Consider the following 13,412-nt stretch of genomic DNA (forward strand, 5'->3'; position numbering starts at 1 on the left):
TGAGTATGTATACCATTATGCTATGAGGCTCCAGTTGAAATTATGTGCTATTCTTATTGCACCAAAGTTGTGCCAATTCTTTTTGTTGTTCATTTTTTAACGATAATTACATTCGGTATTAGTAAATATATAGGTACACATACAAGGTGGAATGAAAAGACAACATGATTTCATTTCCGTTTGATGAAAACCGGTTTTCTTTTTTTGTTGCAGACCATCTACTAGTTGGTCAGTTGTGTACAAATCCCAAGAGTGATAGGAGCCTTCTATCATGTCTGAAAGTGACACAATGTTCAATGAGCGAGATCAGAGATACGTTGCTGTATAACTTATGCTCTCTACCAGTCCAAGTTATGACAACAGGACATTTGCCAGCATCCTCAAAATGCAAATCCGGATGGTTCAACGCTTAAGAGCACAACTCAACAAAGTCTCCAGCCACGGTTATGGTCTTTGGCATGGTTTCAAGTGGGGGCCACATTATGCCACCTCAAATCTTCAAAGTCGGCTTTAAAATCAACTCCAAAGTCTACCTGAATATGCTGAAGAGTGTGGTGATCCCCTGGTGCAATCAGGTGGCCACTGGCAAACCCCAGGTGTGACAGCAGAATTCAGTACTGGCCCACAAGTCCAAAGAGACCCAGGCTTGGCTTCAAAAGGAGTGCTACGATTTTGTACCCTTTTTTCACTATCCCCTCCCCCCAACCTTCTCTCCCAACCTCAACCGACTGGACTACTTGGTTTGGTCATACATCGAGAAGATCACCAACATAACCTCCCACAACACAAAAACCAGCCTGATCACTGTCATCTGCTAAGTATTCACCAAGCTCTCACCAGCGCTTGTGGAAAAGGCATGCTTCCAGTTCTGGACCCGTATCGAGGTGATAACTGAGGCCGAAGGCGGCTACATTGAATAGATGTCAGCTCTACTACATAATCAAGTTGCCTGAATTGATTTTTCAATAAAGCTGTAGTGTCGTTTTCTTTAGGGCGACAAATTTATCGTTCCACCCTGTATATAAGTGTGTCTATATATACATATACATGTGTATGTGATAAGAATAATGGAATAAGTATTTGTTCCTTTTTATTTCTCTATATGTGTATGTGTATGAACCTTTTATATATATATATATATATATATATATATATATATATATATATATATATATATAAAATACGAGAAATCTATGCATATATGTATGTATGTATGTATGTATGTATGTTCATCCGTCGTTTTGCTTGTGTACATGTTGACTACTTTGATGATTTTTGACCTTGAAACTTGAATAAATGGTATCTTAGCAAATGGTCATAACAGACTGAAAGAAAAGAAGTCTCATTTGAATATTTAATAAACAACTTTATTTGTCATCCTCGTTATTAGCATGTACAAGAGAGAAACGGGTTAGGAGGTGGAAGTGTTCTCGTGTAAAGATAGATTTAATATTTTGCCGTCTTGTAGAGGAGAGAATGGTTCCATTTACAAATGTTTATAGCTAGTAGTCGTTAGGAAGAAGGAGGCCGGTTAAAGGAGAAAGAAAGGGCAAAGTCTTTAGCGTATTTGCGTGTTTTCATGTGTGTGTGTGTGTGTGTGTGTGTGCGTGCGTGTGTCGATTTATTGACAAGAACAGTTCTGTAGCATGATAAAGAAAGTTCGTGTGGGTACCACACATGGAAACATATGGGAGTTAGAAAGTCGCCATGTTAACTTGTCATACTCATGTTCAGCCTGGAGCCAAGGCCTTAGGCTAATGTCTGCTGCCAGCTGAAGACAGGAGGAAAAAGTGTAAGAGAGACAGAGGGTTTGTGATTTTGCCTTTTATCTACTCGGTCACATGATTGAGAGCTGGCGTGTGATTGGACAAGCCAGGGAGAAAATGGATTTCAAATCTCGAGCTACGAGAATTAGGTCCTGCCTGTGATTGTAGCAAGTTTCGGCTGCTACACCAGTGCATTTGTCTTTAGTATCACCATCCTGCAAGACTATAATAAAGATTATCAGAATTTTCTATTCCAATATTTTAAATATATTTTGAATAAAGAATGTTTAATTACCTAAATTAGGGATGTATTAATTTTGAGTCTTATATTCAAACTTGCTTTTCTTTTTCTTTCAGGTTTAGCAGTGATGCTTTTGTTTGTTATCTTGTTGTCAATTTTAGCAGGAATTATAGTCGGTCTGCTAATAGCCTGGTGCTTTTGGAATTGGAAACACAAGACGAAGTAGGTGTGTCCCTTGATTTCCAAATAATAAGAAACAAAATGAGCTAATTCATAAATCTAATAAGTTGTATCACGTGTCTGGTATGTCCGGTGTATATAAAGTCCGTTGGTGAAAGTTCCATACTACCAACGGACTTTATATACACCGGACATACCAGCAACTTGGTTATAAAATAATTATACATCGAGGTGAGGAATGATAGATGAATAAACAGTTAGATATTTCTCTTCTCAAACACACTCGTCTACACATTTATTTGCTTTTCTTTTCTTTACTCTCATGATTCTGGTCTTTTTCGCATTGTTTTTGGCTTTTAAAACTTATATATATATATATATATATATATATATATATATATATATATATATATATATATATATATATATATTAAAACAGTCTAATAAGGTTTAGATTAAAATGTGTAATAAAGAGCAAGAGAGAGAACTCTTTCTCTGACTGAGGCAGAATGTAATTTTTGCAGAATACATGTTATTTCTTTTTTTTTAGGTAAAGCAAAATAAAGTTTGTTATTTTCATTAATTTCATGAATATATCTGATGTAATACAAAGTTATATATTTTCTTTTGCGAATTAATCCAGAAAGAACTATAAGCTTCAAGTGTAAAGTGTGCAAAATGATTTTCTGATATAAAATATTTATTTTTTGTCTCTTCAAAACGGTATTAAAATCCGTTATATTAGTTAGTTCAGTATTGTTAATCCAGTGTGATTCTGATGTTAATTTGAGAAAAAATTTAGCAAGAAGGAAAAATATTAATTCTCACTGATCTGGTACTTCCATGTGGAGAATTTAGATGCGTGATTCACGTGAAATTATGTCGGTGGTATAATGTCAGACCTCGACACAGTCAGTGGTGATTACAGCATGCTGGCTTGACTTCCACTGTCTAGGTTTGGTATGCAGTGCCCTTTTTATAGGTGACAGACCGGCTCCGACTAAAAGCTGTTAGAAAAATCTTTTAAAAATTGCTTTCTTTGAACCCGATAGGATGAAAAGTGAACACATTTGTCATGTTGAGTGCATTAAATTACATCGGTGAGAACAGACAGAATCTTAGTTTTAAACCCTGCAGAATTTGCATGGGTGTATATAATAGATGTGCGCGCAACTAGAATGCTACTGGTTCAGCCACTTTTAATGTTTGTGGCAAGTCGCTACGATATTATGAATATGCATGAATATTATTAACATCCATACATATTATAAACATCCGTATGTATTATGAACATCCATACATAATACGAGCATTCATGCATATTATATAACATCCATACACATTATGACCATCCATACATATTATAACCATCCATACATATTATGAACATAAATATTATTAACATCCATCCATATTATTAACATCCATCCATATTATTAACATCCATACATATTATTAACATCCGTAATATTATTAAAATCCATACATATTATTAACATTCATACATATTATGAACATACATATTATTAACATCTATACATATCATTAACATCCAAACATATTATTAACTGCTAAACATATTATTAACATCCAACATATTATTAACATCCAAACGTATAATTAACATCCATACATATTATTAATATCCATACATATTATTAAAACACATACATATTATTAACATCAATACATATTATGAACATCCATACATATTATGAACATCAATACATATAAACATCCATACATATTATGAACATCCATACATATTATGAACATCCATAATATTATTAGCATTCATACATATTATTTACGTCCACACATACACATCCATGCATATTATAAACATCCTACATATTATTAACATCCAAACATATTATTAACATCCATACATATTTTTAACATACATACATATTATTAACATCCAAATATATTATTAACAGCTAAACATATAATTAGCATCCAAACATATAATTAACATCCATACATATTATTAACATCCATACATATTATGAACATCCATAATATTATTAACATCCATACATATTATTAACATCCACACATATTATACACATCCATGCATATTATAAACATCAAAAGATATTATTAACAGCCAAACATATTATTAACATTCATACATATTATTAACATCCATACATATTATTAACATCCAAACATATTATTAACATCCATACATATTTTTAACATCCATACATATTATTAACATCAAAATATATTATTAACAGCTAAACATATAATTAGCATCCAAACATATAATTAACATCCATACATATTATTAACATCCATACATATTATTAAAATCCATACATATTATTAACATCCATACATATTATTAACATCCACACATATTATACACATCCATGCATATTATAAACATCAAAACATATTATTAACAGCCAAACATATTATTAACATTCATACATATTATTAACATCCATACATATTATTAAAATCCATACATATTATTAAAACACATATATATTATTTACATCCAAACATATTATTAACATTCATACATATTATTAACATCCATACATATTATTAATATCAAAACATATTATTAACATCCAAATATATTATTAACATCAAAACATATTATTAACATCCAAACATATTATTAACATCAAAACATATTATTAACATCCATACATATTATTAACATCCACACATATTATTAACATCCATACATATTATTAACATCCATACATATTATTAACATCCAAACATATTATTAACATCCATACATAATATTAACATCCATACATATTATTAAAATCCATACATATTATGAAAATCCATACATATTATGAACATCCAAACATATTATTAAGATCCATACATATTATTAACATCCATACATATTATTAAAATCCATACATATTATTAAAACACATACATATTATTAACATCCATACATATTATGAAAATCCATACATATTATGAACATCCATGCATATTATGAACATGCATACATATTATTAACACCCATATATATTATAAACACCCACACATATTATTAACATCCATACATATTATTAACATCCATACATATAATTAACATCCATACATATTATTAAAATACATACATAGTATGAACAACTATATATGTTATGAACATCCATACATATAATTAACATCCATACATATTATTAACATTCATAATATTATTAACACCCATACATATTATTAACATCCATACATATTATTAACACACATACATATTATTAACATCCATACATATTATTAAAATCCAAACATATTATTAACATCCATAGATATTATTAACATTCATATATATTATTAACACGCATACATATTATGAACATCCATACATATTATGTTATCCATACATTATTATGTTAATAATATATATGAATGTTAATAATATCTATGGATGTTCATAATATGCATGGATGTTCATAATATGTATGGGTATACATATTATGAACATCCATGCATATTATGAACATCCATACATACTATTAACACCCATCCATATTATTAATATCCATACATATTAAAATACATACATATTATTAACATCAATACATATTATTAACATGCAAACATAGTACTAACATCCATACATATTATGAACATCCATAATATTATTAACATCCATACATATTATTAACATCCATGCATATTATGAACATCCATACACATTAATAACATCCATACATATTTTTAACATCCATACATATTATGAACATCCATACATATTATAAACATCCATAATATTATTAACATCCATACATAATATTAATATCCATACATATTATGAACATCCATACATATTATGAAGATCCATACATATAATGAACATCCATGCATATAATGAACATCCATACATATTATTAACATCCATACATATTATTAACATCCAAATATATTATACACATCCATGCATAATATGAACGTCCATGCATATTATATAACCTCCATACATATTATGAACATCCATACATAATATGAACATCCATGCATATAATGAATATCCATGCATATTATCAACATACATACATACATATTATTAACATCCATATATATTATTTACATACATACATCCATGCATATAATGAACATCCATACATATTATGAACATCTATACATATTATCAACATCCATACATATTAGGAACAGCCATACATAATACGAACAGCCATACATTTATGAACTATACCTTACATTAGCATACATGCTCCAATACAACTTTTTGGGAGCAATTATTAAGGATTTTTTTTTCTAGGATCTAAAAATATTTTAAGTAAAAAAAAAAGATAAAATCAACCTGAATTCTATCTTTTCATTAAATACTGCATCCATTTCCTCTAGATCCTTTCCTTATGATGCTGTACCATTTCCTTACTTAAGGTGGTATCAAGTAACATTTTCTGAGCTATTGGTTTACTGAACCAATTCTAGTTTGATATGAATTCAATTTGTTCCATAATTCTGACGTATCTCGGAATAATCGTATTTCAAAATGATTATTTCCATTTGATTTAAAAGAAACAAGCAACATTATTCCATTACAAGAGTAAGAAATCTACCCAACAAAACAAGCTCAAATTATGCTCAACAATCACTAGGGAAAGATAAATTCAACAGTTATGACACGAAAATTGATATATAATAATAAATGTTAATAAATCAATAAAAAATAGACTTGTATACACCGCCTAGGGATGCATTCAAGAAGGGGTGGGAGAGAAACATATGCGTAATATGGTAATTAAAAATGGCAAGATTATATACAATTAAAAACGTTGAATGAACTTACTAAATTCTTAATATTTAAGTCTTAATATAACAGAAAGCATAAATAAAAACAATAAACTAGGAGTGCCGAATCGGGTGATGATCGGCTATCATTATAAATGTAGGTGCACGAAATATTTATCTGGTTATGATCACAATTCTATTATTTGCTTACTAATCTCACAATACATTTTTTTTAAATCCATTTTACTTTTAACCGACTTTTTTTATCGACGTTTTTGTTTTATTTTTAATGCAGTGACTATGAAAATCTTGATTCAGTGACTTCTGATCCGAAGGGACGAAAATCTTCTGGAAGCAAGGAGTCGCCTGAGAAGCAGTATATTTTGCCTAAAGAAACGACGTCTGTAAGCCTGGCACCTATGTATACTTCTCATGCTGAGGTAGACCCACGGAATGAGCCTGAAGAAATTCCACGACGAAAGATTACTGTCATAAAAAAACATTAGTGTTTCTTTGAATCTAAAGTAGAACGAAAAAAATGGTAGAACTGTATTGTGCAAATAGCATCCTCTAATTTTAAATGCTAACTGGCTGAATTATATTCTGAACTAGAAGGATATCTACAAATGTAAGATCGAATATGACTTTTACATAGAATTTAATACATAAAGTTATATTGTCGGATTTTCCATGTTGGACATAAATAGCTATGCATCAAACCAATCAATATTTGATTCTTACTAGCTTATTCTGCTTCCTTTTTATCCTTGCGGCATATCCTTGACACTTAAAAATATATACATTATATATTCTAGATGCATACCATGGTTTCATTGACACTAATATTCCTGGTCTGCTCGTGGAAATAAGACCATGACATAGCTCTGAAATATGTAATGTATAGTTTTTAAACAGATTATTTGTGTAGCTCTAACATTATGTATAGTGTATATCTTTGACGCTTAAAAAATGTAATTCGCTTCAGTTTATTTCCAAAAATAATTATTCCAGCAAGGAAGATTGTTACAATGAAGACAATTTTAAATAATGATAGAAAAAATCAAAATGTGAGAGAGATGATTTCTATTTTAGCTTAAAGGTAAGAACATATGTTACCTCACTTATATTTTAAGTTATCTTGTTTCATCTTTTTATGGCTTATATATTATTTTATTCATATTTAAAAATGTAAACTAAAATGACATTAATGTATCCCGGGCGGTGTCAGGGAGGGACAGCTAGTTAATAAAAAAAGGAGTTACATGCATATTTGGCGACTATCTGAAGTGGCATTTCTGTAAAGCATAAGAAGGGCTTAAAGTATGGACATCCCTATAAACAGACCAGACTCCTTGTTAGAAAAAAAAATCAACTCTTTTACAGCAGACGATGTGAATTTTCTAAAATAATTGATATAGCAAAGAGAAAGTCATTCTATAAAATTAGTTTGACGTTTCTGTGTGTTTTAAATACCAAATAATAACCACAATGAGCAAATTGATAAATTCAACAACTATTAACAAATTTCTATCAACGAAGAAACAGGCAACTTTGAATAAACAAAGGCAAATGCATATTTCACTGAGTCATTTTTATTCCAATATGTTTTTTTTTTTTAGAATTTATACTTAACCATGGCCATGCTTACAATCCTTTCAGAATGTACATACTTTTCTAGGAGCAATGACAGTAAAGTGTTAGAATAATTTTTGGTAATTGGTTGTAACACTTGCCTCCAGTCAGATGCTCCAAATGTTGGCCTGTTATAGGGATAGTCGTGCTTTGAAGTATTTCCTAATGATGTTTCTATGTCTCCTGATCAGCCTTGCTGGATTTCTTCCAGTTGAAATATTCATGTTCTTAGACTGTTTGTTAAGCCACCATTTTATTACAATTCGCTACCTTTATTGCTCTCTCTCTCTCTCTCTCTCTCTCTCTCTCTCTCTCTCTCTCTCTCTCATGGATTGGATTAAAATCGTATATAGGACAAAGTTTTGCCAAGGAAACATTTATTCCTTGGCAACTGCTACTGCTACTGAACATCTTGAGATACTTCAAACTGGATGACTTTTTAATCTCACCGGTCTCTTTGACGTTTTACAACATTGCTACACCTTTCATTTTCTCTTATTCCATTTGAGCATTATACTGTACAGCACTGAATCAATAAAATTTGTAATAAACGAATAGCTATTTTTATGTCTATTTTATAGAATTTTTGCAGTTGATTTCTTTTGAGAGTATTCTGTTAATTTTTTTTTACCCTTCCTCTAAACACCCCCTTTTATTAGAGTGTCCCAAAAGTTTGTAAACATTTGCAAAAGAATTGCAATTTTACTTGCCAAGTAATAACAAAAAAAAAGGAACAAAAATTAATCCTCCAAATAAAAACCATAATTTTCCAAAACATTCTGCTATCGATCTGCAAGCTTTCAGATCTAGTCAAAGTACCATTCATTAGCTTTGAATAAAAGAATTCTTGACACGCTTACTCGACTTCATAAAACGAGTCAAATCGGCAGTCCTTCAGAAAGTGTTACATTTAACGGAAAAGGCACAGTCAGGACTGTAGGCTGGATGTGGCAGAATCTCAACGCCGTCCAGCTCTTCAAACTTGTCTTTGGTCTTTCTGGCAGTTTGTGGCTTGACACTGTCCTGCTGATTCGAAGCACACTTTCGGTTGATCAGAGCCAGGTACTTTAACTTTTACTTCAACTTTTTGTAGACCTGCTCCAGTTGCTTACAGTAAAGTTTGACAGTGATGGTATAACCATTCTCAACCAAAATGCACAATTCCTTCAAAGTCCTATCAGACGCACAACATGACTTTCTTGCCGAATCGATTTTTTTTGGAACCGATGGTGTCTCTTGCCTTTTCTAAACCCATCGCTTGTCTCGATTATGCTGGACCAGATAGATCAATTTCTCGTCCGGTGTCACAATGCACTCCCAAAAATGCTTGTCCAATGGATTGCTGAGCAATTGACGACAAATTTGAACTAGTCTGTTAGCTTGTGCTTGGGTGAGTTCATGCCGATCTTGACGTGGCTTTTTGTGAACAAAGTCAAGTTGCTTCAAGCGTTGGTGAATTTTCGATTTGCCAAGTTCATCAACTAATTCTCGAGTACTTGATGAAGGCACAATGTCCAACCCAGTTTTCAAGTCTCCATCAACTAACTTTAATGGCTGTCTTGAACAAGGCTTATCTTCAAAACTCATTTTGCCAGAATCGAAACACTTGTACCACTTTGAGATTGCTGCGTATGCAAATGTTCCTTCACCTTCGGCAGCACAAATTTCTTCTGCAGCTTTCCTGGTAGAAAGCCCAGCAGTAACGAATCCAAACTTGCAGATCAATTTTATCAATTGCTCTGGAATAGAAAGATGAAGATCACTATAACAATAAAAAAAAAACAATTAAAAATTGCATAAAAATTCAATTTTTTGCAAGTATTTACAAACTTTTAACCTAATAAAAAGAATAATCGTAAATAAAGGTATGTCTGTTGAAATTGTGTTATATCTTCCTTGATTAAATATTATGATTTCATATTTATCTTCCTTGCCATCTTGTTTGAAAATGCAGTAAGGAACGGTCGCTCATGTGTTGATTTTAACATGTCTTTGCTTGCCACAGAGATAACCAGAGAACAACGGCTCCTGGTGCTGACACCTCTTGGATTTTCATCAGTCCTAATACTGTCATGTTTCGGCCCTTATCCTGCTGAGTGCCCCAGCCAAGAACTAACGGTCCAGACAGCATAATTCATACAGTGCCCTTATCATGGGGGGAAGGGTTGAACTTTAAATTATTCGGAAAAAAATTTAATTTTTCATCCAAAAACAGAAAATTGTTTCTGTCCATATCGAATTAACAGAAAATTGTTTCTGTCCATATCGAAAATATACATTTATATTTATATAAAAAAAATTTACAAGTATTCACAATGAGGCTTCGCCAGTCAAGATGAAATATTCATTCAATTTATACATATGTAATTTTTATATCTCTTGCTTTAATATATATATATATATATATATATATATATATATATATATATATATATATATATATATATTATACAGCAGAACGCAGAGATACGGCATTAAAAATTAGTAACAAAGTACAGTACAGTATATAATACACATTTATATAATCAAAGAGCATTATAAATAACACTGTAAGGTGGGGTAAATACCGTAATCAGGGGCAGGAAAACAGCGTATTCCATATCGTAACCTGAAACAAACGTATCCTAGGACCACCGTATCCTAGGGTTCTACTGTATATATATTTTGCAAAAATATCATATGCATGCTCGATTACGAAAACCGATAATCATGAAGCTTGATTAATTGTCAATTAATATCGACTTTGATTTTATTGGTATACTAGCGGGAGGATCCGGCGTTGCCCGGGTGTTTGGAAAAAAAGTGTTGGTAGGCAGGCAGGCTCGAACCCATGACACGATGGTGGAAAAGAAAGTGAAAGAAAAGCTGAGATCTTACTGTTATGCTAAGATGCGAGAGGAAGTGAAAAGCGTTCAAATTTATCGATGTCATTAAAAAAATTGACTTGAAGTGAATAAGTTAAGAATCACACAGTGGCAGAAATGAAGGTTGACTGCAGGCCAAATTCTGCTTCCCCACGATGTTGGGGAAAACCAGCTCCCCTCAAGAAAGGGGAGCTCCCAAATGAATAGCAATAGTCTGATATGAAGGGTTTTCCCAACATTGATCAAAGGTAAATGTGTTTTTGAAGGTCCTGGCTGGAAAGCCGGCAAACTGATTCGATTCGATTAGTTTCGCTTTATTTATATGACAAATACACACATGGAAGGATTGGAATTGTATAAAAGTCGCCCAAAATTAATGTAGAGACGATGTCTATGCACTGATCGTACATATTATAATCTAGGGAGTATATAAAAAGTTCTCCAAAATAGTAACCCTCTCGAGAACTCCCCCCCCCAAAAAAAAAGCCGTTCTTGGACATACAAAAGCACGCGCACACGTTTTGGCTTTTTTTATATATATAGATGAATGATACCGAATTTTAATATATAAAAAATTTTGTCATTGAACAGCTCAATGAAGTTTCCAGCCACAGTTATAGTCTTTGGTGTGGTTTCAAGTGAGAGCCACATCATGCCACCTCACATCTCCGAAGTAGGCTTTAAAGTCAACACCAAAGTGCACCTGGATGTGCTGAAGAGTGTGGTGACCCTCTGGTGCAATCAGCTGGACGCTGGCAGATACTAGGTGTGGCAGCAGAACTAGACTCCGGCCTATAAGTCCAAGGAAACCCATGCTTGTCTTTAGAAAGAGTGCTACGGTTTTGTACACTTCTCTCATTGCCCCCCCTCCCCTCTTCTGACTTGAATCCGCTGGACTACTTTGTTCCTTCATACGTCGAGAACATCACCAACGTGACCTCCCTGAACCCCAAAGCCAGCCTGATCGCTGCCATCTACCTGTATTTAAACGAATTGTTACAATATTTTTTATAATTAACAAAGTGGTAACAGATGACAAAATCGCTGATTAGTCTGGGTTTACATCCTATGAGATCCGTTAGGTGTTTTCTTTTTTTAGCTTTATTAAAAATATCGGTTTTTATTTAGAATTTGATTTAAAAAAAAAAAAACGAAAAATCTTTATGCTGTACGTACTCGTCAGGAAACGAAAATGTCATATTCCAAAAACCATATAAATTGACCAGGTAATTTTTTAACGACTTTTAGCGATTTTAATACTATTTTGTATCCAATACTTAAGGCGATAGATCGAATTGAGTTGTCTCCCTCTTAAACAATAGCGGATTAAAAATAGTGTCTCGTTTGGTAATAAAATTAGATTTCCTTAGTTAAAAAAAAAAAAAAAAGCACTTGATCAATTTACGTGATTGTTGGAATATGATATCTTCGTACTGTGACGGGTACGTACATAATAAAGGTTTGTCTGTATTTTCTGAATTTTTGTTGTTTTAATTAAGTCAAATTCTAAATAAGAACCAAAATATTCTACTATTTTTTGTATTAAACAAGATCAAAATGAATTGCCAGCAAACGATTTTTGTTTAATGAAAAAATCCAATTATAAACGATACAAGGACAAGCAAAATAATCGCATTAATGTTTAAAATATCTCTCCAAACAGGATTTTCTTTCAAATCAACAACTTTATCTGATTGCTGGGATTCGTTCTTATTGGTTGACATTCCACACAGGGTGAAAATCTTTTGGCGCCAACTTGAGTTATCCTCAAATTCTGCAATGAAATAAAATAAAATTCAAATTTCTAAATTCTGTATTTAATGGCATCTACTATGCAGTGCCGTATTTACTGCAAATCCCCTCCAATGAGAAAAATGCCAAAAATAAAACATTTTGGTTTAGTGCATATAAAACATTTCATTTTTAAAACAAGTAAATTTGATATTTGCTGAATTTGTGTTTCTGAATTATTTAGATAATTTGTAT

General features: G+C 31.9%; 2 protein-coding genes across 3 annotated transcripts in view; one reads left to right on the plus strand and one right to left on the minus strand.

Annotated features, from left to right (window-relative positions):
* The first annotated feature begins 2,107 nt into the window (after window positions 1–2,107).
* On the plus strand, window positions 2,108–9,117 carry LOC145273699 (uncharacterized). Of its 2 annotated transcripts, none has more exons than XM_080127093.1 (2): window positions 2,108–2,229; window positions 7,226–9,117. In XM_080127093.1, the coding sequence occupies exons 1-2, from the start codon at window positions 2,135–2,137 to the stop codon at window positions 7,434–7,436; spliced, it is 306 nt and encodes a 101-aa protein (XP_079983219.1). In that variant the 5' UTR covers window positions 2,108–2,134; the 3' UTR covers window positions 7,437–9,117. The 2 variants fall into 2 exon arrangements, 1 of the variants encoding a protein (XP_079983219.1); XR_013866492.1 differs by having other exon boundaries at window positions 2,122–2,233.
* A 3,871-nt stretch (window positions 9,118–12,988) lies between these two features.
* LOC145273698 (sodium/glucose cotransporter 4-like) overlaps window positions 12,989–13,412 on the minus strand; it is a 29,234-nt gene continuing 28,810 nt past the window's right edge. Inside the window, exon 5 of the mRNA XM_080127092.1 lies at window positions 12,989–13,200. Within this exon, the coding sequence (XP_079983218.1) occupies window positions 13,010–13,200 (191 nt within the window). The 3' untranslated portion in view covers window positions 12,989–13,009. The remainder of the gene's footprint in view (window positions 13,201–13,412) is intronic.

The sequence above is a fragment of the Euprymna scolopes genome, unplaced genomic scaffold (genome assembly GCF_053919585.1).
Source record: "Euprymna scolopes isolate OS-2025 unplaced genomic scaffold, ASM5391958v1 sca137, whole genome shotgun sequence".
NCBI lineage: Eukaryota > Metazoa > Mollusca > Cephalopoda > Sepiida > Sepiolidae > Euprymna > Euprymna scolopes.